The 26,231-nt window shown below is 41.3% G+C and overlaps 2 protein-coding genes across 3 annotated transcripts; one reads left to right on the top strand and one right to left on the bottom strand.

The window, feature by feature from the left end:
- Nucleotides 1-1,784: 1,784 nt before the first annotated feature.
- On the bottom strand, nucleotides 1,785-12,845 carry LOC143123264 (glycerol-3-phosphate acyltransferase 3). 2 transcript variants are annotated; one of them, XM_076284535.1, is made up of 13 exons: nucleotides 12,742-12,845; nucleotides 12,054-12,254; nucleotides 11,615-11,681; nucleotides 10,678-10,972; nucleotides 9,179-9,253; nucleotides 8,468-8,557; nucleotides 7,572-7,665; nucleotides 7,340-7,455; nucleotides 6,989-7,044; nucleotides 6,786-6,871; nucleotides 6,449-6,577; nucleotides 2,970-3,049; nucleotides 1,785-2,638 (listed from the first exon to the last, which is right to left on the bottom strand). In XM_076284535.1, exons 2-13 carry the CDS (start codon nucleotides 12,195-12,197, stop codon nucleotides 2,554-2,556), a joined length of 1,317 nt encoding a protein of 438 aa, XP_076140650.1. In that variant the 5' UTR covers nucleotides 12,198-12,254; nucleotides 12,742-12,845; the 3' UTR covers nucleotides 1,785-2,553. The 2 variants fall into 2 exon arrangements, with proteins under 2 accessions (XP_076140650.1, XP_076140649.1); XM_076284534.1 differs by having other exon boundaries at nucleotides 12,054-12,251.
- Nucleotides 12,846-15,758: 2,913 nt separating this feature from the next.
- On the top strand, nucleotides 15,759-17,586 carry LOC143122637 (pancreatic secretory granule membrane major glycoprotein GP2-like). The gene is made up of 6 exons (XM_076283418.1): nucleotides 15,759-15,846; nucleotides 16,110-16,273; nucleotides 16,552-16,797; nucleotides 16,990-17,152; nucleotides 17,342-17,441; nucleotides 17,534-17,586. Exons 2-6 carry the CDS (start codon nucleotides 16,245-16,247, stop codon nucleotides 17,584-17,586), a joined length of 591 nt encoding a protein of 196 aa, XP_076139533.1. The 5' UTR covers nucleotides 15,759-15,846; nucleotides 16,110-16,244.
- Nucleotides 17,587-26,231: the final 8,645 nt, after the last annotated feature.

Here is a 26,231-nt window from a genome sequence, read left to right as displayed (position 1 = left end):
CTTTCCTGTCATCATCTCTGATGACGGCCACCACCGACCCCCCCCGTATGCAGAGGCTGCCTGGTACGCACCGCTGGTGATGAATTCGATGCAACACTATTAAGAGGGAGATGAAATACTGAAGTTGTGGCCAGACGCTGATCCTATGGAGTGCACGGAACTCTGCAGAAATTCCTATTGATTTCTATCCCGCTCTGGCCGAGACGAGTTGCAGCCTCAAGGCCACATGTATTACGACAGGCAGGCCTAGCCTCAGAGAGGATTGGAGTCCGATGTATTTAAAAAATCTTCCCTTCCACCTAATGGCAGGTCCAGGACTGAGCCGCAGTCATTTAGAGCCCTGATTGGACGAGCCCGCTCAGTTCAAGCCAGCGGTGATTTAAAATGATGTCCGACTTGAACTACATTCTCCGGGAAGGGGAAAAAAAAATGATTCAATTTAGCGATTTATTCATATTTACTGAGTGTACCGGCATTACATTTGTATAGATCACATCTGGGTAGGAAAAAAAACACACAGATGGAGGAAATCTAATCAAAATACTAAAGACATGCTGGGCAATCACATGGAGTCCACATTCAGAAGCCCAGGTCCTGGGTCAGTTGCATGCTTTTTTATGATGTCTTTTTGAGATCTATCTGAATCACATTAAATTGGATATAAAGATGTGCAGACACATACATCACAGTAAATGGTACGCTCAAGCATTGCTCTCCGAGAGTCCCACCTTAACAATCGGGTTATAGAATCGGCTTCAGATCCGATTAATAATTTACAATCCTGTTAGGGGAGAACAAACATTTCTGTTCAAGCAATTTAAGTTGCAGGATTGATATTGAAGCTGGGAGCCAGGGAGCTGACGGCATGGTGGCCGGGACGCTGGTGGCCAGGAGCCTGCTGCGTGGCTTTTTTAAAGTGGCCTCCAGATCCGTGCGGTGGAGAGACGCTCAGCCCTATTTCACACTCCTTGCGTTCTTTATTAAAGTGCCGTCACAGTTACTATGCATTACCCACGCTTATCTGTTCAAGGTTTTTATTTGGGATCATGATCAACACCCCCCCCCCCCCCATCACCCTTTCCCTCTTTTCAAATCTTTCTATTTCTTCACATACACCCAAACATACACACACTCTCACACACACACATATCCACAGAAAGTTTTATGCTCGGACAGGTTCAAGGTAATGAGTATATAATTGCTGGCGCTTCAATCGAGCTCTAAGTAAAATGAGCTCGTCATATTGCAATCAAGCAGTCAATGATCCTTCACCATTCACCATCACAATATGACAGAGAGCCCACCCGCTTGACTTTCAAAAATGTGGAAAAGTACAGTACGTTTCATCAGAGTGCCTAAGGGCAATGCTTTCCTGGTCTTTTCTGCCATTTGTATGATAACACAAAGTTATTGGTTGATTTCTGATAATGTAATGTAATCTGTAATATTACATTTTATTTAATACCTCTTATTTATACTGTTATATTGTACACAACTAGCAGTGAGATTTTTGGCAAATACCTAATTTTCAAATACTATCAGTATCTGTTCACATTTTCCTGATGAATTTACCAAAGTGCTCCATCTGTTTTTCTCTTAGTAGAGTGTGAATTTAATGAGTAACACTTTAAAAGGGCTGTGAAGGAATTTACATGGATGAAGCTGAACTGTAATTCTAGATCGAATAATTTTTGCTTAGTGAATACTGCCCTCATGTGGCCAATCAGAGTGTGTTCAGGATACAATACACAAAGCCAAGACACACAAATACGCATTCAGCGGTGTTCTGTGTCATAATACTTAAGACGTTTATTTTTAAAATAATCTACAAGACCTTTTGAGGCACACAGAAATGTTGCATGACTGAGAACAGGACAAGGCACTGTAGCGTTTACATTCTTAAGCATATCACAGGGCAGGGAGGGTCAAGGTTCACAGAATCAACTCGATCATTCGAAATATTTTGTCCATACTCCAATGGAATACAACCTGGAATTTACCAATGACAGGCCTTATAAACAATAATTTAGACGTTTAAATTTTGAATTAAAATACATTGTAACAGAAATAGTTTCCTATACAAATGGAAACATACACTTGCTTTTTACAGTCCATGGTGTACAGTATATGGATATAAAAACACAATGCCGATTGCCTCACCAATCCAGCTAAGAGCAGACTCTGCACGGACAGCATGTTGGAAGAACCTGATTCTCTGACACTTTAAAAACTTCGACAACATTCCAGTTGCTGTTATTTCTCAAGGAAATAGACATAGTATTGTATACTTATATGCAAAGTTTTGCATAAGTTGCAGTCTTCTTAAAATAACAACTATTATAAGATTCCTGACTCGTATCATTAGAGTTTGTTCACCATTAGGGTTTCCACTGAGAACTGAGACAACCTAATGAACAAATCAGTCATGTCCGATGGCTCGGATGTAGTGTAGAATTGAGAAGACACGTGTTGCCAAGAATCAGCATCTCTGTGGAAGCTTGGTAAGTGAATGGCGTGATGATGGTTTAGCGAGGTAATTGGAAGACATACCTCCTAGCCCACTACCATGCTGCTGTACATCTTCTGCTGTTCCTCTTTGTAAGCTTCTTTAACTTTCCCTCTCTTCAGGCCTCCATCCCTGAGCAAAATTTTCATTAAAGATCAGCCATTTATTTCTACAACAGTCGAGAACCCTTTCGAGAACTTCTGATTGGTAGTTTAGGTCTGGCGACAACCATGTGGGGGTTTGACAGACACGTATGACGAAATATTCAGAGGAACACTAGCATTAAAACTCAAGATGGAGAAGAAAACTTCTTATATGAAAATATGCCACTATCAAGTAAAGGAGGTCTTCATTCACCATCAACATTTCAACAAGTTGTGCCCAGATGTGTACTCCCTTCACAAAATGATAATATTCTGTCTAGACCCCACAAGACATGCTGATAACAGTACTGGATCCTTACCATGAGAGGTCAACCAGGCCTCCCTGATCTGCAATTGCTGATTTGACTCTGTTGGCAAAATTAACTGCATCCTCTCCTTCCTACCAGAAAGGAATATATACAGTGAATAGAACTGTTACATAAAACACAGCTATGACAAACTACCAGTGCTTTTTCAAAGTTCTCGATGTCTCGTTTTAAATGTCAAGGCCCTCGGAAGTCTACCAGTGAAGTATGGAGCTACTTTGAGCCTTGTAAATGGTGTAAAACAGTGATTTATTTGCATGGCTAGGCCGATGCCCGAGGCACCCCCATGGAAAAACTGTTGGTAGCATCGGCTAACTAGTGCCAGATTTCTGAGTGCAGGGGACAAGCCGAGATGAGCTTTGAGACATACATTCATCACGTTTCAACACACTTTAGGTCAAAATCACACCGGAATTCTCCTTTAAAGGAGAATTCCAGCAATTTTTCACATAGAATTCTGTTTCTCGAGGTTACCAAGTGCTGTCGGTACGGTACAATCTGGGGGCATGAACACGAGGGCTAATGAACATGCCCCCAGTGTAGCACTGCACACTTCGTCACGCAAATAAAAACTTTGGGAACGTATAAGGACAGCAAACAGCAGCCGAGAAGCCTGTAACTTTACGTGATTGTATGCATTACATGATTGAGCAAATATTTGACCCTGACGATCAGAGTACAAACCACCTGCAATGCAGGGACTTGCACCTAGATTTTAATGCAGACAAACATTATGTGACCATTTCTCACATGCACTTCACTTTTGTCGTCACTGCCAAAATATAGACTGGAAAGCCTCAGCAACAACTCACTGGTAGCACAATGGAAAATGTACCAGTCTAAAGGGCCGTTCACACCAAGTGATATAACGACAACGACATGAAGAATGATATTGGTGGGGATCACTTTCAGAGCGATTTTTAGAACAGCCAATCAGAATCCATCAAAATTTAGCCAGCACATTCATTAACACAAGGAGAGACTTTGCTTATAGTTGGTCAGTATGGACGCTTTTATCATTATGGTTATTGTTATGTGTAAGAGCCAAATGCTGCTTTGTATCCAGGTTCACATTCCTTTGTCTTACACTGGGTGGCGCATGTCTCAGGTATAAAGGTAGCAAATACAATGTTGTTGGCAAGTGTTTGACCCGGAAGGACGAAGGGTTTTTGAACGCTTGCGCGCTGCCCTTGTATTGCTACACTGATGGAAACTGCTATGGGCAATGTGCTGTTTTTGGAATAAATGGACAACTTCTGGATTTCAACATCAACATTTGTCTACATGCGTTTGTTTAGCTTAGGGCAATCAAGTGAGCGTAGTATCTAGCACGTCAGCCAAGCCTTCCCCGGGCTCAGGCACCTCAGTAGTTCGGTATTAGGCCGAACTCCTTTAACAGTTATAGTTATCGTTAGGGATGGGCAAAGCGAGGCTTTATGAAACACTGAAACGTTCGAAGCATAGACTGTATATACAGTCTATGGTTCGAAGCAATTGTGCCGAACTGTTCCGAAGCTTTGAAACAATTCCGACACCTCAGAGCTGTTTAGGGTGAAACAAATCTGTCAAATGCTTCGTATTGGAGATGTAGTCTTTAAAGTTCGTGGCTCGCTGTGTTACCTGTATTCAGTCTTTGTCAAAAGCTAAGCAGCATGCCCTTGGTCAATAACTGGATGGGAGACCACATGAAGTCACAATGAAAAGAATCTTATTGCTGCCACTATGTGTTCTCTAAATCACTTTCTTCTTATAAAAACTCTCGATTTTTGACCATTCTGAGAGTTTAGTTGAAACTGTGTGGTTAATGGTGAAGTAAGAAAACAAACAGATACGATCTGAAACAATACTTTACAAATCAAACGGGGATCGAACCACATTTGAGCAGCCTGGGCTACCGTGCAAAAAACACCCTCACTAACCACTACACCATCATGGTTATTGCTTAAGAGAAAGCTACACAGTTAATTGAACGCGCGGGCACGCCTGCCGACACCGGTTAAATGCACCGAAGGTTCACTTAACTTTGGTCACATGACATGGGGATTTTGAACGATGTTTCGAAGCAGTGGTCACATGACATGGCTGTTTTGAACCACGTTTCGAAGCAGTGTTTCGAAACACTTGTGCTTCGAAGCCTCGACACTGATTCGAGACGTCGGTTTCGAAAGTCACACCCCTAGTTATCGTTCTTGGTGTGAACGGCCCTTAATCAGACAAATTTGGTTTGGCTCTGAGAAAAAAGAAGAAAAAAAAGTATAATGGTGATGTACAGCCATTTGTGTCACCCCTAAACAGTGTTTGGAATAACGCTGTTTAAAAGAACGGCGTTAGGTAACGACGTTATTTTTTCACTAACGGGGTAATCTAACTAATTACTTTTCCCGTCGTTACAACGCCGTTAACGTTACTGGACGTAAAATGCGGTGCGTTACTATGCATTGATTGAATAAACTGTAATCCGAACGCACCCTGGCTCACAGCTAGTGAGGAGGTGGGTTAATAACGACGTAAGCAATTATGATTGGCTAAGGCAGAGTCATGTTTCATGGTAGCCAATCAGAGCCAGTGTTTTTGCACACTTGCCAGCACACTTGCCACACACACACACGCAACCGCTAAAATAGAGATTCGACGAAACAGCAGAGGTCAGGAGCAATCCAAAAAGTTGGCCTTTTCAAGGTGGAGATATAAGCACTACTTCAAATTCATCAAGGCAAGAACGTGCATGTAATGTGTACATTATGTCCAGGAGCGAAGACTTTGTCGACATCCGTTGTAAGCAAGTCTAATTTAATGAAGCATCTCACACACGCATCTAAAGCTAGTGGCCAAAAACACCGATACCTTCACCACAGATGATAGCTCGCCATCCACTAGCAAAGAAGGACTCGGAGGCAAAGTCCTCCAAGCAGCAAAAGCTAGATCTTTCTGCCTCACAACAAAAACCTATGTTACAGGCTGAAGTCTACCATAGGTCTGTCGATGTGCAATATCTTGAATTTCCCCTTGGGGATCAATAAATTAAGTAAGTAAGTAAGTAAGTGTCTGTCTGTCTGTCTAATACATATTGAAAGTTATGTAGCCTACAAACACCTGTCTGTTCTACTCATTTCAACTGGCTGCTCAAAACTGCTCAAAAAAATCCAAAATCTTTGACATATAGCAACTTTTTTTTTTGTAACAGTAACGCAAATAGTTACTTTCCCTGGTAACGAGTTACTCTCATCATAGAGTAATTCAGTTACTAACTCAGTTACTTTTTTGGAACAAGTAGTGAGTAACTATAACTAATTACTTTTTTAAAGTAAAGTTCCAAACACTGCCCCTAACCCAAACAAATCTTTCTAAACCACACGTCTTGACCACAGTATGAAATTGTGCAGTGCCAAGCAATGTGGCCATAATCTCATTCCTATAAAAGGGGAAAAATGGGCCAGACAAGCCAACAAGAATGTCCCTGAAGTGGACCGTACCTCTCTGGTCATCGGGGGAAGGTACCACACATTGACCACTATGGCCCAGCTGGTCATCATTCGAAGGAGGTAGCTCACCATGTTGTACTTGGCACTGTTCCAGAAGGCATCTCCAAACTGTGGGTCATACTAACAGAGACAAGCATAACAGTTAATGATCACCAACAAGCTCCACAAGCAATACTGACATCTATATTTTATGTTTTTATAGCCATAACCACAGCTATCCTAAAACATCTTCAATCAATATAAATGCTATGGCAAAATATACAAACTGGAGCTAGAAACTGTCACAAGAGATAGATAATGTAAATGGCACAGCATTTATTCAAAGTACCTTTATGGCCACTGGGTGTATGGTCCCACCAATTTCAAAGCTTCCCTTCTTGAACATCATGACTGATGTGTTATTGATACAGGTTCCTAAAACAACAAACAGTCCGTACTGAAAGAGTCCTTTCTGAGTTCTGGCACTCTGAGAACAGACCCATTCACAGGGTCCCTCTGCGCATCACAGGCTAGAAGCAAGGAAGGACTTACCCTCTGGGAATATCAGTATAGGCAGCTTGGTTTTGTCTGCGACGTGGGCTCTAAGCCTGTAAGTGGAATGATGTGAACAATACTGAGCATGCGTGATAGTGACTCACGTGGCTAATCATTGTGACCATGTTCGTCCATGCTGAACAAAAGCACAGCAGCGATTTAGGTCAGATAATGACAGGAGTATATTGATCTAGGTAAACAACAGCACATTATCCACATACAAATGTAAGAAATACAAACAAATACTGGTACATACACAATATATTCACAGTATAAGCTAATTTCTTAACAGGTGAGCCACAGAAGAAAGTGTGTTCTAATGATGTTTTTAAACATATGATCCCTCACCTGTTGGCCACAGCAGTTCGATCTTTCATCTCAGATCTCTCAAACCAAATGTGAGGGCAGGACCTGAGCATTGACTTTTGGATGACCCCCATCAGACCGCCATGAACTTGCCCCACCTGTGTACGTCGAAAAGAAATGCTCAAGCGGTGAAAAAACAAACACACATGGACCTCGTTCTTCAGCCAAGCACAGTGGTTGCTCTGTAAGCATTAATGTTTCAGTTACCACCCACCATGGCATAGCATCCATCATTTGCCAAAATAACAATGTCAATCGGGGAGGTGTGGTTGGCGACACAGATGCCTCCTTTCTTGGGACGGTTTTCTCTGCGAAAGGACCAGAAACTGTGGTCAGTCACTGAACATTCAACTACTAGCCAGGCTGCACCAGGCTCACAACTCAAAGATTTTAGAAGACTGGTCTATTTTAAATTAGTCTCGCATCTGAGGCGCGTTCAAATTCCCTGAAAAGAGGTGAATGTTTATGGCAAACATGTTTGTCTGAACAGATATATTTGAATGATTGTAAATGTTCCATCAACGGTAACTCTCCATCCAACTCCCAGAACTACCTCCTCACTGTTTGCAAGTGTTCGGAAAGGTTTGCGGAAAACTCAAGGCAAACAGAAAACGGTTTGAAAACAATCGCCTATGTTTGCAAATTTGAACGTTCCTCTGGTGCAGCCAATTCCATTGATTATAGGCTAAATGCCTACTCTTTTATTTTATTTCTTATGTAGGCATTTTGTATTTTGTATTGTATTATTATTTGGTATTTTGCTATTTTCATATGTAATCATTTGTAAATTTGTAAATAACATTGTAATCATTTGTAAAGCACTTCGGGTCAACCCTGTTGCATAAAATGTGCTATATAAATAAATTGACTTGACTTGATATAGCATGCGATCCACGAATAGAACACTCGTGAACACTATGCTCCACGAATAGAACACTTCTGAACACTACGCTCCACGAATAGAACACTTCTGAACACTACGCTCCACGAATAGAACACGGTGTAGCCCAGCTGTAACTGTGAAGTCTTTAGTGAGCTGGGCACCGGTAGAGGAGACACACAGAGAGAAGAGGGTGGGTATGAGGGCTGTACCACAGGAGAAGTCCTCACTTGTTGTGATAGCGAATGGTAGCGGAGAGGCCTCGAGCACAGATTCTGTAGCACGTCAGATGGACAAGATCACTGAGCCAGTTCTTACCCCTGAAAGAGAAGCAAGTCACTTCCAAGTAGTGCAAGCCTAAGATAGACCGGAGTGTAAAGAGCCATTCACACCCGGAATGATAACTAAAGATAACTAACTATAAAAGTAACAATAAAAGTGTCCACACTAACCAACGATAAGGAAAGTCTCTCCTCGTGTTGATGAATGTGATGTCTAAAATTTGATGAATTTTGATTGGCTGTCAGCTTTTTATCCCCAACAATATCCTTTATATCGTTATTGTTATAGTTTATGTGTGGACATAGTCATTGATATTAGCTAGAGTGATACGTTTTTGCTATTATCGTTATAGTTATTGTTCCTGGTGTGAACGGCCCTTAACTTACAACTCAGACAATCATAATAAATTGACTTAAATTATTTTAAAAGAGTATTAAAAGGTCAGTCACAACTCAGAGCTCCATCAGTTACTGGGCTACTAGTATTTATCATATACACAGGGATATTAATAACCAGGTGTCTCTGTGTTCATGTAAACTCCATATCCTGAGTCAGGATAAGCCTCATATCCGAGATACCGAAGTGCATGTAAACACAGTCAATGACAAGAAGGTCTAGTGGTGTTGAGTCGTGATCATTTAATACACACAGAAGTTTACCTGCTACTCGGTAACAGTCCCACCAGAGTAGTCCCAATCACCAACCAGCTTAGTCCAATGAGAGCCAAGGTTATTCTGTGAGAAAGATGCAACAGTAACACCTCGGTTGGCTTAATCATTACTCATTATTGAATATCATCATTATTCATTATTGAAGTCAATATCTGAAAGCTTCTATAAAAGTGCTCTAAGCGATTTGTTGGGTAACGTCACTACTGTTGGCGTAAAAAAAAAAAAACAGGGAGGTAGCTCGTAGCTCGCCCCTCCCTCCCGTGCAATTGCGACTCTCCTAAACTGACATCTCGTCGGTGAATGGTTGGAAAAGTTTGTTATGTTTCATGGTCCAGGCTGCCCCAGGCTGTATTTGGAGCCTGAGCTGTCTGCAGAGACTGTGTTTTTTTACAGTGTATTCAAGGGACAGGTAGCTAGCGGATGGTGATGAGATGTTTGCTGTATGTGACAAAAAATGTTTTAGCTTAGAAACCGCGTAACATCACTTAGAGCACCTTTAAGGTACAATACATCTGTTACTACCAAGAGCACTATGTTTTGTGCTCTCATTTCAGAGAACACATGGGCAGATAAATGCTGAATGGTGGCCTATTCTCCACATTGCGGCCACTTCTGGTTTGGGACACCTCTGTGAAAACAAATGCATGGACAGATGATGCGAGTTAAAAAATGATACCAAATATTCTGCCATTTAGTCTGGTGATTTAACTATGAGCCAACTGGTAGTTTGTAGGGGCACTCACTCAATTCAGCGGTCACAAACTTCAGACTGTAAAGCCTTTGCTGTTCTATCTAACTCATAAGAATAGTTCTATGACATTTTCAATGAACAAATACAACCTTGAGGTTTTGTTTTCACCGGGTGCAGCCCATAGACTGCACCTTATGTCAAGAGGAAATGTCGCGGCCGCAATGTCGAGAACTGTGTCTTTTACAAGAGGCACAGACATCTGTGTATACAAGCGAGCAAACATAGGTGGGGATCAGGAAAGATTCTCAGAAGTTACACAAGCAACCATGAAATGATCAAATGCCTTGGCATAATAAAACATCTTCCTCATAAGACATTTTATTTGTTTGGTTTTGCATCAATACACTCATTGTTAATCTCTAAACTTCAATGCCACTCAGGATTTGAGTTTCAGCCCATCCTGTTTGATTGCTGCTGGAGGTTCTTCACTAATCATCTTTGTGACTATTAATTATTGACTATCATCATTGCCCATGCTCCAGCTCTTGCTCAGTCCAGTCCAGTCTCTCCAGTGTCATTGCTCAGGACACATGACTGATAACATATCGGTCATTCATGTCCACTTCAATGTCACTTCCATTAAACAGCATCATGGAGTTAATCACACACACATCTTCCTTATTTCCTGTTACCACTACCCTTTACCACCCTCTGGGACCAAATTAAGCTTCTCTGCAACCAATTCCTGTGTGTTATTATTCAGTGCAAAGACACAGAGCTCTGGCGCACATTATACCTGAGTGGTGCAAGGATGCAGTAGCGTATGAACACCCCGAGGCCCCAGATGATGGTGACGCGAGCGCTGATGTAGCAGAAGTTGTTGTTGGTGCGGGTCAGGAGGTTCCAGGAGGCCATCTCCTCTGAGGTGAAGCGCTGCGTCACCTCGTCCTCCACGATGCTCTCGATGCCCTTCCTGCAGAAGTAAAAGGCGTCGCACAGGGTGAACTCGCCGCCGGCCAGATTTTTGGGCCAAGAGCGACGCAGCTCCCCAATCTCCTTCTCCATGGAGCCATCCTCCTTCTGGATGATGCCTGATAAGTCAGGAGCACACCAACAGAGAAAACTTAAACTCCCTAACTTCTCATGTTATTTGATGTTATATTCATGAGTAGGCAAGAGTCAGTAAATTCATAAATAACTAAGGGTTCAAAGTGCAGGTCTGATGTCTGTGCTATTATTTACCTGGTCTGAATGTGTGACAACGTTTTCATCAATACACACAATCACCAGCATAATGAATATGACACAAGTGACAGTGGGTAGATAAAGGATATTCCCATGGCTGTAGTCTGATCCTTTAATCCATAAGATTATTCAACACTAATGCTGCAAGGTGGGATAAATGAGTGATGGGGCCAACGGGGGTTGGAGTAAAGGGCAGTATCTCAGCCAGTGGTTACACAATCTAAGCTTTTTAGGACACTGGGTTATTTACCCACCAGAGAATGCCCCACAAGGGAGACAAATTACATCAACTGTATCCTGTGTAAGTCAAATACAGGACATTGCACAAGGTCAACAATATGACCTATGTTCACATCAAAATATGAACAAATCCTGCAGACTGATTGATACCTACTATGTGCACTTCATTTGGAAATGAATGTGGAATTTCTGCATGTTTGCAAGTAGCTGCTTATGTTAGTAGTATAGTGGTAGTTAAGACTTCTTACCATTGGAGAGTTGGGCTTGGAGTGGAGGCTGGTCCCTCTGTCCCCTCTGGATCCTTAGCGTGGCCCACTGCCATAATAACAACTTTATTTTGGGGTGACCTTTCACACAGTGGTTTACCCTGCACTGCTCATAACTGCCATGCAAAATCTAATGTGCCCAGCCAGTGACATGCCTTGAATAGTGAGACTAAAATAGTAGTGTTCTATTAAGTGTTCTATTCCACGCCACAGTCCATCCTATGTGGCCATAATTGGGGTAATATTTAAACCATTAGCTAGGCAAATAATGGGCAGCAATGTGAATTAAGAAGATAACAACTATGACTTTACTTCTCTAGAGTCTAGACAGATGAGAAATTGAGTAAGGTGGCATATTATGAGTCACATTATTATTTTTATGGGTCTTTTGGCAGCAGGAATGCTGAGCTAAAACAGTTACCTCCAGAGTCTTCACCAAGACATTAATGTAGATCTCTGTGACGCCCAGTGAGGCTCCACACATGGCTGGCAACATGATCAGGCCAAACACTACGGAGAGCCACAGCTGGATGAGCAGGCAAGCAATGTCCCAAGCATCCTCCATCACTGCTAAATTTGATTGTGGTCAGCCTGTGCTGAAGTGCACTGGAATCGTCACCTGCTAACAACAACAAAGTTATTAACGTCACATTTATCGCGGTGCCATGCAAAAGCGCTACATTCAGGAGTATATTTTACTATCTACGGGAGTAACCATTCCGCTAATGTCAGCTAGCAACTTCCCGTGTTACGAAACGGTGTTCGCAATGTGTAACCGAGTGGAAACTCCGCTTTGTAATATTATGCCATATTGGAAAATAACATTCTGCTAATTTCTGCGGTTAGCTTGCTAGCAAACAGTTCGGCGACAACTCTCGCTTATAAGACGTGGCAGAGCTACACAAATACCATTCTCTGCAAATACCAAAGAAAACGACTTGCATAACTTTACATGTTTTATCTCTAAACAACTAGCAGCTATGCATAACACCGTTAGCTGATAAGCGTAGACATTAGAACACGCAGCACATCGCAAACGTTAACGTTATCACAGGAAATAGTACATGGAAATCCTCGCATATTTATCTCAAAATTCATTTCAACCCTACCGGCATATTAGGTTTTTTTTTTTTCTTCGGGCGTTCCTGACAGATATCTGAAAGAACACTTCCCCAACCTTCCCTCAAAATAACTTTCGTGGTTACCACCAGTGTCAAAGTTCATGCATGTGACATGGGTAGGCTACTAAGACAAAGAGCGCCTCTCTGTGGCTATATTCTAAAATACAACAGCACTCACAAGGTCTGAGAGAAATGTAACGTATAATATCGTTTAGAGCTAGATGTTGCACAGTTCCATTAGAAAAGCAGGGTTTAAAGGTAGAAGGTTGTCCATTAGAAGGTTTGTTGCTTTAGTTTTATGGTGGTAGCTAATGATGAATGTAGCACAGCTTCTTTTAATTTCTTAATCTAAATTTTGGGGGGAATTTGGAGCAAACAAAGCCAAATCATTTAGGCTATGATCTCTCTCTCTCTCTCTATGTGAAAGCATTAGTATGCATAGCAACTTCCTGGAAAAAAAATATATACACACACACATATATATATATATATATATATCCTATATATATATATATAGCCTATATATGTATATATATTATATATATAATTATTATTATTATTATTTTTGTTTTTTCACAGGAAGTTGCTATGGATATAATGCTTTCACAAAGAATGGCTCACAGTGTTCAATTCAAAGGTGTGGAAACTTCCCTTTGATGTGGTTAATTTTTAACACATTTACAGTAACATTTACATTTGTTTCATTTAAGTTAAACAAACAGTGTAGCCTAGTATGAGCAAATGATTGACAGGGACATGATCCACCCAAATTTGGCCATATAAATAGGCCTATATGGTCAAACAGTCTTGGTGAGGAATGTGACCAGGAAGAGGCCTTGTTCGAAAAAGGTTTAAGGTAGGTATACGCTACTATACACTTTTCTCCAGTAATCACTTAAATACTTAGGCTATAGAAAGTTTCATTATCCTATAGTCTAATGTTTTAATTAGACCTTGTGAAGTTGATGGGTACATAAAGCAAGTTCATAATAAGAATTTGATTATAAAAACATGATTTCTGTGCCTGGGAGATCTACCTCTTAATGCCTCACTTGTTTAAGGAAGCTAGGAGCTTCCTTAGGAGCATTTACATAAGTTACCAGTGAATGACCGACATGCCTTCAAATTTCAACTAAAATAATATGAATATTGTGTACAGACTTGTATAGTGGTGTTTGGTTGGTCTTTGAATGTGCACTAACAATTGAACTTTTTTACAGAACAGAGAATGATGTGTCATCACATCACATTGTGTGTGCTGCCTCTGATGGTGCTAACGCATGCAAGTAAGTCTTTTTCAATAACGGTTCCACAAAAGAATCCAAATGAAACAGATTTCATGAAAAGACAAATGCTTGGGCAACTAGTGTGGTGAAATCTGAATAACTCTGTCCAGCATTTTTAATCCAGTATACCTTTTCCTTCTGCTCTGACTACAGACACATGGGCCAAGAACATAGTTGCATATTCCATTCAATATAAACTCTTTGCAAACAGACATACATGAACAAACGGAAAATGTACTTACTTCTATAGTTGTTTTATTTAGTTCTAGTTAACCGCCAGCCATCAATTAGATTGCTGATGGCACTCCAGTTGAGCAGCACAGGTGATCATGATTAGTCATTAGAGTGATTTTAAATGCTCACACTCTGTCAAAAGATGGCCAGTAAGACTGCTGTTTGTAGGCAATATATCTTGGTGAGTTGGCCTTTATGGCAGATTGGCTCAATGAAAGCTTTACGACTGCTGACCTTTCCTGACTATCTGTGGTTTTTAGTCAGTTGTGCAATTATATTATGGTCACCACCACCACCCTGTACAAAGTAAAACCGATTATTTAAGTGAAGACTCAATAACAAGAATATCATATTCTCCATATTCTGTATATTTTCCATAATGGTATATGCCGATACAAATGTCCTCTCTATTTATTGATCTAACATTCATCTAACATTATCTTATATTTTAGTGACGCCTGTCTTGACCATTCCTGTTTTTGACCCCTGTCACAACTATACTACCTTGGATGAACCCTGGAGAGCTACCAACTACACTGACGACTTCAGTCATTGCGACAGTCGAGTCTCCTGGCACGGCTGGTACCGGTTGCTGTATCATGGACAGAATATACGGATGCCCGAGGAGTGCTTACAATCTGGATGCGGCACCTCTGGCCAACTGTGGATGAATGGAACCCACCCCCAAATACAGGATGGGATAGTTACAAGGAAAATGTGTAAGGCTGTAGGCTTTGACTGCTGTTTTGACAGAGCCCCTCCAATTAAAGTCAAAGCTTGTCCAGGAAACTACTATGTCTACCAGTTTGTGGCGCCCAATGGCTGTAATTATGCTTACTGTGCAGGTACAGTATGATAACTGGTCTTTTTTCATCTTCAGTCTTTTAGCTGACTATCAACCACCAAACATTTTTTGTCCTCACAATCTTTAGTTTACTAACTGGTTTACTTATGAGGAGCAGATCATATTTGCTTTAAAGCCAAACAATTATTTTGTAGATGTGAACACCATATCCACAAACACTTCTCCTACATCTGCAACTGTGCACACCTCAACAGGTGACAATCAAACTATTTTATCCACAATTCCTGTAAAGTTTTATAATGATGCATGATGAATTTGTGTGACATGAATGTGTTGTACCGTCTCTTGCTCATTCACACTCTCCCTCTTATCTCTGTAGTCTGGACTAACCCTTGTGATCAAATCCACTGCACTGAAGATGAGGTATGTGGGAAAGTATATGGAATCTATGGCTGCTTGTGCAAGAAGAGCCATCACCAACCTATCCCAGAGTCATTTGGTAAGCCCTAATCAGATCTGTGCTGATTAGTTTTATGGATGTTAGCATGATACAATACATGTACAACATCTGTCCCTCTCTCAGGATTAGTTGCCACATGCCACAATAGCTCCTGCTGGATTTCACTGTCCCGCTGCCTCCTCTTTGAGGCTGGCTTTCCTGCTCAAGTTCTACACCTCAACGATCCGGGCTGCACAGGCACAGTTCTAGATGGACGGGTGAAGTTCCATTTCAACAATGACGACCAGAAATGCGGAACTGTTCTAAGGGTGAGTAGCAAAAACAGTTTGATCAACCTCACATCTACCAAAACCTCTAGACCTTCAGTAAATAGATTCACAGATATAAATAAAAGAATAAAACAGACATGCATGTATGCCTTAATGTTACTGATCCTTTTCTCATAGATGTGGAACGATATCCTTAGCAGTATCTAAAGTAAAAGCAACAGTGACGGAACAGTAACCCCAAAAAGGATTCCTGTTCCGGTTGTGCTGACTATGAAAATAATGATAACTTGTTGTTTTTTCAGGCCAATAAAACCCACTTCATCTATGAGAATTCTATTCAGGGGACAGCCGACTCTGCAGAAGGTCATATTATTAGCAGACAGAGGCAACTGAGTCTGCAGTTTGTTTGTGAATATCCTATAAAACAAAATGCTTCCATGGATACGGCTATCCATGTCTTAACAAGGTGAAATTCTGCATCATGACATTTCGTAAATGAGTCCACTGTATTTTATAGAGCCAAATGTTCCACTTCCTGTATGTGAGACATATAATTCAAAGTTTAGTTTATTAAAAATACTTTCAGGTAAAGTCCTTTTGACAAGTTGACTTTATAAGAGATTTTCATCAAAAGCCAATGGATGGAGTTTTCTTTTAGTAACTGTAAAACGTGCATAGATTTGTTTAATTCATTTTTATATTAGCAGTGAAAAGTGCTTTCTAACACACCTAACATACCTGCAGCACTATACGCCTGAAGCTGCCTGCAGTACACGGGACATACCAAGTTCAGATAACTCCATATAAGGATGCAGACTTCACACAGCAATTCAGTGGCAATGTGACTGGGCAACCTGAGGAGACGATCTACATAGCCGTGGACGTGGAAGGAGTGGACAGCCGCCAGTTCTCCAGTGTGTTGGACTCCTGCTGGGCCACACCCATCAACGATTCCACCTTCTCCATCAACTTGGACCTCATCACTAATCAGTTTGTTGACATGAAATAACAATTGCCACGAACATGTTCAAATGCACACCATTAGTCTGAATTCAGGCTCATGAACTGTACCAGACAAATTGCCTAAGTATTATACTTTACTGCCCTAAAACAGCAGAATTTTGCTGTTCATGTTCCTGTCTCATGCCGTCTTTTATAATCCCTCATGCTCTCCTCTTGCAGGTGTCCCAACCTGGAAGATGGCACGGTGAAGGTGCTGAGAAATGGGGTGTCCACAAGCAGCCGTTTCTCCTTCAGGATGTTCACCTTCGATGGGGCTCCCTCTCAGGTGTACCTCCACTGCAGCCTTCACCTTTGCCCTCTGGAGGGCAACAGCTGCATCCCGGTGAGCCCCATCTCCACGTCTTACGGCGTTGGATGTCAGTGAGAGTAGTACCTCATCAGGCTCTCAAGTCTGTTTATATATTAGAGAAACAAACAACAACGAATGTTTGTGTGTCCTGTTGGGACACAACTACTCAGTCCCTTAGTATGTAAAGGCTATAGTGTTTCATTTGTTTGTTTTTTCCCCCAGAACTGTGACCGTGTCCATCAGCACAAAGCCCGCAGATCTGCAGACAATCAAGATAATATCACTGTTTGTTGTGGGCCACTATTCCCTGATGGGAATACAGGTAAATGGTTACACAACATGTAGCTGAGGTGTTCAGCCTCCCACCATAATTAGTATCTGTTAAATGTGACATTTTTCTTTCTCTCTGTCTAGATGTGCTGAACGTCCTAGCTGCACTGCCAAAGAGACACTCTTCTAAGCTGTAAACATCTTTCATTTCAATACCCTGTCATTATCTTTGATCTAAAATCATACCTTTTTACCTACAGGGGGAATTTACTGATTATTGAGTCAATGAGTATTATGACTAACTGCATTCATTTTAATAGTTCATTCTCATTTGTGTGCTCACAACTGTTGTGAGCAAATTGACTAAGTGTAAACCATTAATTGAAATATGCATAATGCAAATATATATGAAATTACTGTTTAACAAAAAACAAAACTGTCATTGTGCATGATTGAAAAAATAAAAAAAATAAAGACCGTTTCAAACCGCCTTCTTGCACACTTCAAAAACTTTAAGTATATAGTGCAGATAAAGCAAAAAAAAAAAAACTCTGAAAGTAGCCGGATGACCCCTAATAACGGTCAGAAAGTTGTGTGGAACAATGGACACTACATGCAAACGGGTGGCAACAGGCGTCACTTCCAATACTGTTTTAGCCTAAGTGTTCCTTTTGGGACTACTAACCATCGAAAAGTGGGCACTACAGAAGTAAGTGCTCAGTGCACACTAGCAGTATAATGATGGAAGTAGGGTGAACTCGGTAAATTGGGCCACTTTTTGACAATTTAGAGAGCCATACAAATAAATGTAAAACCTCAAAACCCTAAATGTACTTGTTGGCTATGCTTCTATGGTAACAGTGTATTTTATCAATAGATATATTTTTAGAAACATTTAAATGTCATGCCTCCTGCAAAACAGATCAGGCAAAATGGGCCCCATGTTAGGTAAAATGGGCCAATTAATTAATCTAATATACACTCAACTTACTTTGAGGAGAGTGTGTGTGACTAGCCTATGCTAGCCCATGAAATGCCTTTATAGCATGTGTATTTGTACGTGCACATAGGCCTACTACATCTTTTAACTCACAAAATAGCTTTCAAATAAGTATCTTCTTAAAAATGGTCATGTTGTAAAAAAAAACTTTACAAAATTGTGATAATTACTAATGCATGGCCCATTTTACCAATGCGATTTCAGCTAAAATGGGCCATCAAGTTAAAGCAACACCAAAGTCAAAGTCTGCTTTATTGTCAATTTCTTCACATGTCAAGACATACAAAGAGATCGAAATTACGTTTCCCACTATCCCACGGTGGAGACAAGACATTTTACCAATTAGGTCCACAGACAAACATAACATTCAAGTAAACAATATAAAAAGTAAAAATAAGAAGGCACATACAATGAAGAAATAAGAGCAGCAAAATTTGGGTTGAAATTGTGCAATTGTGAATACAGTAGACAGTCAATATAATAGTGCAAAAGTCAGGCCAATAAATGGCTGAGGTAGTTCTGTTTGACCTAAGTATGCAAGTGGCATAGTGGTGCAAGTTATGTAAGAGCAGCAGAAGTGTGTTCAGAAGTGTTTTCAGGACAACAGGACAACAACAACAAGTTGCAAAGTGTGCAAGTGTACAAGTGGAGTAGTGCAAGGCAGCCATTGTGGGTCCAAAGTCCAGGATGTTATGTAGCTGAGGGTGGAGAGGGGGGAGAGAGTTCAGCATCCTAACAGCCTGGTGTATGAAGCTGTTGGTGAGTCTGGTGGTGCGGGAGCGCAGGCTTCTGTACCTCTTCCCAGAGGGCAGTAGATCAAACAGATTGTGAGCGGGGTGACTTGCATCACTCACAATTGTGGTCGCCTTGCGGGTGAGGTGGGAGGTGTAAATGTCCTTCAGGGAGAGGAGTGAAGCACCAATAATCCTTCCAGCTGTGTTCACTATGCGCTGCAGGGCTTTCCTGTTGTATTTAGTGCAGCTTCCGCCCCACACAGCGATACAGCTGGAGAGGATGCTCTCAATGGTGCCTCGGTAGAATGTGGTCATGATGGCTGGTGGAGCACTTGCGCTGAGCTTTCTTCGCCAGTGATGCAGTGTTGGTGGTCCAGGAGAGGTCTTCACTGATGTGCACCCCCAGGAATTTGGTGCTGCTCACTCTTTCCACCACAGCACCGTCGATGGTCAGTGGCGTTGGGTGTGACCTCTCCGGAAGTCAACAACAATCTCCTTGGTCTTGCTGACGTTCAGCAGGAGGTTGTTGTCCCTGCACCACGTAATCAGAAGGTCGACCTCCAACCTGTATTGAGTCTCGTCGCCCTTGGTGATGAGACCCACCAGAGTTGTGTCGTCAGCAAATTTCACTATGTGGTTGTTGCTGTAGGTTGCAGTGCAGTCATGCGTCAGCAGGGTGAAGAGCAGCGGACTGAGCACGCAGCCTTGGGGGTAGGGCTGGGCGATATGGACCAAAACTGATATCCCGATATTTTGGGGCTGATTGGCGATATACGATATCGATACGATATTGATATTTCAAACAGAAAGAGCGAAGTGCTTCATATATTCACTCGACACAACAATTATGACAACACAGCCAGTTTTAATTATATTAATTTCAGACTGCTCTAACAGAGCTGTGCAAAAAAGTGTAAACAATAACATAGGCCTACAATAGGCATAGGCTACAGTTGCTCTGATAAAGCTGCGCAAATAACAAAAGACCAAAAGTTGACCCTGACTGACAACGCAGGCCTACATTGTACTGCAATTTGCAATAGGCTATTTTGGGCACAACAATATTGAAAAAACCTGCAGTTTTGTCACACAATGCAGTTTTTTTTACCTGTAAGGGTTTGATAGGGCCTAGATGACAAGCAAATGTAGACTATGATGGCCTAGACATGTTGCTATCAACAACAAAAAAAGTTTTAAAAAATTAGGCTACTTAAACAACGTAACTGAGTCACTCATCAAGAGTGTGATAGACGCTACCGTCGTTTTGTATGCGTTCATTTTTGCATGTTCCGGTTCGTAAGAAAAATCCCTATGCACGATTGAATGGGGTTTCAGGAATCATAAAAAATGATGCCCTAACTGCTCGCGAGTCGCGTGCATATCCTCTTAATAAAATCAGCGTTTAGGTTGTCTCCCTGAGGACTTTAGATCTGCTACTGTCACTAAACGCAAGCATTCATCAGTGTATTTAAATTAGCTAGGTGTACCAAAAATGACATTTTACCGTGAGTCGAAGAGCTGTAGCTGCTAAACAGTGTTGTAACTTAAATGTGCGTGTACAAAACCGCTTGGAGCTCCAGTGGATTTTTGATTTCACAACGAGAATTCTCGGTCTAGCCGTTGATGTGCCGACGGAATAGGCATCAGCACCAACCTCTGATCAAGGTAAACAAAATCTGACTCAGTGTCAGTCATGTTTGAAAGTTTGTAGTGCTGCGAGGGAGAACGTGCACACGCAAGGGGCGCAGTTGAGCAGAGCTGCGGCTATCTGAATGGTCTGAACACAGAAGAGCAAGTGGCGTTGATAAAATGGCCCATTATTTGACATAATACCGGTATTACGATATTGTCTCAACTACATATTGTTTTTAAAAATATATCGGTCGTAGTCGTAATACCGATATATCGCCCAGCCCTACTTGGGGGGGCCCCGTGCTCAGTGTGATGCTGCTTGAGATATTGTTGCCAACACGTTACTACTTGAGGCCTCTGACAGAGGAAGTCCGGTAGCCAGTTGCAGAGGTAGGTACTGAGTCCCAGTTTGTCAAGTTTGCAGATGAGTTATTGTGGTATTATGGTGTTGAATGCAGAACTGAAGTCTATAAACAGCAATCTCACATACGAGTCTCTTTTTTCCAGGTGGGTGGAGGGCACAGCAGATTGCATCCTCTGTGGACCGTTTGGCTCAGTATGCAAACTGGAAGGGGTCCAGGGTGGGGGGAGAATGGATTTGATGTGTGACACATGACAAGCCGCTCAAAGCACTCTGTTGCACGCATGCTATTTGTTTATCCAGCACCGGCTTTGGAAATAACATGTCCACAGACAAGGTAGAGTAGTAGAAGGGGGTCACTTGCGCTTCAGCCTGGTTGGTGCTCACGGAACAGGACGCAGAAGTCAAAAAGGGAGATCCACGGTTTAACTAGAGCCAAGGAGCAGGACCGGAGCACACAATGCTTAAAGTGATTTTTATTAGTGCAAACCGACTAACGTTTCGACGCCCATGCATCTTCTTCAGAGTCAAAACTCCATTATAATTCCATTAAAGCAACACCAAAGACTTTTTTGTACCTTAAAGGAGAATTCCGGTGTGATATTGACCTAAAGTGTGTTGAAACATGATACAGAGTGTGAACGTATGTCTCATAGCCCATCTCGGCTTGTCCCCTGCACTCCAAAATCTGGTGCTAGTTAGCCGATGCTACCAACAGCTTGTTCAATGGTGGTGCTTCGGCATCGGGCTAGCCGTGCAAATAAATCACTGTTTTACACCATTTACGAGGCTCAATGTATCTCCACACTTCATTGGTATACTACCTAAGGCCCTGACATTTAAAACGAGACATTGAGAACTTTGAAAAAGCACTGGTAGTTTACTTACAAGACGATTTATACAGACAGTATCTTCACGAAGTTTAGCGTTTGCAGCCATCTTGAATTTAGTCAGGATAAGTCCAGCGACGAGTAAGAATGAACAGGTATGATAAGGGATCAGATTCCAAAAAGAATTCAGTGGAAATGCATGGATTCCAGTTTCTTCCAGTAGCAGCAAACTGATAATCAGTAGGCTACAGAATATCTCATCGTTTTTATACTGTATATCCAAAAGAGCTCAACTCTGCCCTCTACCCTCATAGTGTCGTCTGCCTGCGGCCTGCTAAGGGTTTTTATCCTTTGCCTCTACTGTCTGCTGGGTACCCCTTTCCTTAACAGTGTATAAAACCTAACTGCACACACTCTTAATGTAATTGTTTGTAGATAGAAAAAAGTTTCTTTAAGATAGTATCAGGGTTGTCAGATGAAACTACATTTATCAAACTAAAAATAGGAAATAATAGAATGTAAAACAATACCAACCAATTAAAAACAAATTCAAATACTAGCACATTATTTAGCCTAGGCTGCTTGGGTCTTTTTATGTTTCCACAGGTTTCACTGATATTATGTAGGCTTAGCTACATCAGACCCTCTTGTGCATAGGCCTACCGGTAATATAAAAACACAAGATCTGTGCCAAACTAATTTCAAAAGGGCACAATAATTTATTCAAGATATAATGAGAATGGACACCTAGGCTATGGAGTTCATCTCCTTGGAAATGACAATCGATTTTACCTCACCACAATGTAAAGGTTTATTTAAATAGAGAATTACCTTGCTAACTAACCTTGGTAACTAACCAAGGTCCACTTTACTAGCCTCAGTGGGTAAGTAAGTAGCCAATAATTCAATGTATGAAGAGGTGACATGAGCTATGAAAGAACAAACACGTTTATACATGAAGGTTGTAAAATAACACATTTTCAACAAGCTAGACGTCAGTTAGCAACTTACATTTACCCATGCACGTCAGCAGCAAACCGAATTTAGCCTACTGGAGGAATTTACCTAGCGTTTTGTCATTCAATGTTGACACTTGCTCAGTTGCTTCTAGCGTCACGGTGGTTAAAAATGGTACGGTCCACAATAGGGGTTTCTGAAATCGCTTTACATTGAAATGTTCCTACAGTGAAAACAGGAGTTAACTTGTATTGTAACTGTAATGATAATTTTTCTGATATTGTGAAAAAATATCTGAATCTGAATCTCAATATTCTGATCACAACAACTCTGGGCAAATTACAAGTCAGCACCAGTGCTGCATTCATTGTTTTGCACTTTTATAATCACATCACCAAAAGTAGGTTATTGGTTTTACCAAAAGTATTTGCCAGTATTTTTAAACTAAAAAACCTATAAAGTATTTTGATACAAAATATGCCATTTTTTCAACTAAATAAAATACAAATGACAACATACTATTTTGTATTTTAAATGCATACCAGACATGCCTATCCCTGGCTTTTGGCTGCAGCAACTCAAGCTAGGTAGTACTGATTGTTTTAAGTTTGTTTTGTGTTTGTTAGTTTTGATCCAATGACAGCTTTTCTATGTTGCCCACCCAAAATTTCTACCAGCCCACCCAAATATAGTAGCCTAGCCTAGGTTAGAACCAGCCCTGCCCTGCATGGAGACATATTTTACAATAATAATGGAGAAAATGTTAGCAAAACTTTAGGTTTTTGTTAACGGAATCTCCCTCCCTCATTCATTTATTTGCGCAACAGCATTCTGCGTTCAATCCAGCGAGACAAGTGAAAATGTTTTTTTTTTTTTTTTTTTAAGCGGACATCGCCATAGGCACGATATTTAGGCAACCTCTGCTAGGCCTACAAAAAGTTGTGAATTAAGGAGTATTTCCTGATCGGGGAAACCTTTCGGTTCTGCGGTTCTATAATATCATTCAATTGTGCCGCAAATTGTGAAGTGGGGCGTAATTTAAATTCATGGCTCCGTAGACCAGCAATCTACTCGTCAAGGAGGCTCATAATTTGAAAAACGCTGCAGATCATAGACAGAGAAAGCTCTGGGAACAGAACGCAGGCATATGATTTTGTTGTCACGCGCTACTATAGAAAATGAACTTTATAAAGCCCGGCTCAGCCAAAAAAAAAAAAAAAAAAAAGTAGATTATGCCAGATGGCCAGTCCAGCCCTGCATTCAGGAACTATTTAAGCAAAAGTGGAACGTGCGCAATGTTTCATTTATCCCTCCTGATCGGGACGAATAAAACAGGCATGGGGGACGAAAGAAACAGTTTAGCTTAAGCTACGTAAACATCCCATAATTTCAATATTTTACAACAAATGCTTGTCTGGTTGAATTGTCATACATGTCATCAGAATATCGCTACCTGTAGCCTCGATGCGACAAGTGTTTAGTGAGTAGGCCTAAGCTTGATGAACTATAAATGAAAAGTTTTCTTAACATTACATTAGGACATTATTGCAATTAAACACGTTTACAAAAGTATAGGCCTAGCCTACAGTTAACACTTAATGCCCTAGCAAATGTCGGCGACTTAAGTGTGTGATTAGATAAATAGGCACTGGCAGATGCAATAAATAGATATCTTTGCGTGTTAGCACAAGCAGTAGCCTGTAGGCCAATAAAGGCAAGCGTGTTTGCCACTTACATTTCTGACGTCTGATACTTCAAACTGCTGCAAGTGCATCAAGAAAGGTCCTGCCTTAGACCATGTTAATAACCAATCGTAGACTAAGATTTGGGGGTGGCACCTGGGGTGGCCAATCGAATCTCAAGGGTGGCCTGTGCCACCCGGAGCCACCCCTCACCCAATCTGGAGCAAGATTGGTGTCATGAAGCCTTGCGCACGCGCATTTCTGCTGAATAGGATGCCCGATGAGTCCCCAAAAAGCGTTGCTATATGGCCGCAGAGTGGAGAGACTTGCCTAAAAGGACTTTGATTATACTTACTAAACTACCACACAAACATATCCCAAACACACCCCATTACCAACACACACACACATACCATACCCCCCAATTCATAAACTACCACAAACACATCACAAACACACCCCATTAGCCCAAAACACACACATACCATATCCCCCAATTCATAAACACACAAACATATCACAAACACACACCATTCTCCCCCCTTCCCCCCACCCCCCCACCAACACACACACACACACACACACCGCACACACACACACATACCGCTATGCGGTACAGCTACTGAGAGTTTTTTTCCCCCTCATGATAAAACATACTATAATTAATGAATACATGATCATTTTGGGAACAATTTACACAAATCTTGTTTTAACAATAGGAACATTTGTAACTCTGTTACCATGACTTATGAAACATATATGTCTTAGAAGTATGTCAATACTAGTCACAGTCGCAAAATCTTTGGTCATATTATAGGAAACAAGTGTAGAAACACTTTTATGAGTTTTATATAACTCAATGTTTTAAAATAACTCATTAATATTTTGAGAACCGCATGATTGATGATGTTGACTTTTATGGTAAGAAAGTGATGTTAATTTTCTGTAACTCTGTTACCGAGCACTTTCTGGCTTTAAAATCATATGAAGATTTAATTTCACAAGACCATTTTGTGCTACTATTTAAGTATATGTAGGCACATAAACTGACATATTGTTCTTACATTTTGGTTCATTATTACTGAGTGGCACCATAAAAATCTAGTAAGAGTGCAACTCCCTTACGGCTTCTACACACAGTTGCGTTCCGTCAACGCATGCCAGTGGGTGTTCCCGACGGTAGCTATGCAAATGACTTGAAGTATAACCGTAATTTGATTGGTTGGTGCTGTCTGTCGATTGGCTTGATTGACCGGAGCCATCTGTCGGTGCAGCAACAGCTGAACTTCTCAACGCGAGCTACAGGAGAAACGCGACGCAACGGACCCACAATTCAGTTCAGCAATGGATGACGTGAGCCCATGTGAAGTGAATGGGATGCGTCTCCACTGCAACGAACACAACTGTGTGTAGGAGCCGTTACCGCATGATCTTCCCCAAATTGCATTTTATCTCACACGTCTACAAACTCTGAGGAGTGAGGACCCCAATTATCCTCAGACAAAGGCCCAAGATTCTTGCACAGAACACATGGATTAGCAGATACTGACAAAAGTAGTAGTACAGAGGTTTACTTGTCAAAAATATTTATGAAAAGGTACGATTCCAGATAATGACAGTGTATGGAAATGACAGATGTTTACAGC

This window comes from Alosa pseudoharengus, unplaced genomic scaffold, assembly GCF_046254945.1.
Source record: "Alosa pseudoharengus isolate Yale_2024_CS ecotype anadromous, Long Island Sound unplaced genomic scaffold, YU_APseudo_1.1 YU_APseudo_1.1_scf_14, whole genome shotgun sequence".
Taxonomy (NCBI): domain Eukaryota; kingdom Metazoa; phylum Chordata; class Actinopteri; order Clupeiformes; family Clupeidae; genus Alosa; species Alosa pseudoharengus.
This window is presented reverse-complemented; position numbering and strand designations above follow the sequence as displayed.

Excerpts from the sequence above, each read along its gene's own strand:
- LOC143123264 (XM_076284535.1), bottom strand. The coding sequence starts at position 12,197 with ATGGAGGATGCTTGGGACATTGCTTGCCTGCTCATCCAGCTGTGGCTC. Across the intron at positions 10,973-11,614 it reads CCAAGCCCAACTCTCCAATG|GCATCATCCAGAAGGAGGAT; the intron begins GTAAGAAGTCTT and ends CTGACTTATCAG. Across the intron at positions 6,872-6,988 it reads TATACTGATATTCCCAGAGG|GAACCTGTATCAATAACACA; the intron begins GTAAGTCCTTCC and ends TTGTTGTTTTAG.
- LOC143122637 (XM_076283418.1), top strand. The coding sequence starts at position 16,245 with ATGGATACGGCTATCCATGTCTTAACAAG. Across the intron at positions 17,153-17,341 it reads AGGGCAACAGCTGCATCCCG|AACTGTGACCGTGTCCATCA; the intron begins GTGAGCCCCATC and ends TTTTTCCCCCAG. Across the intron at positions 17,442-17,533 it reads ATTCCCTGATGGGAATACAG|ATGTGCTGAACGTCCTAGCT; the intron begins GTAAATGGTTAC and ends CTCTCTGTCTAG.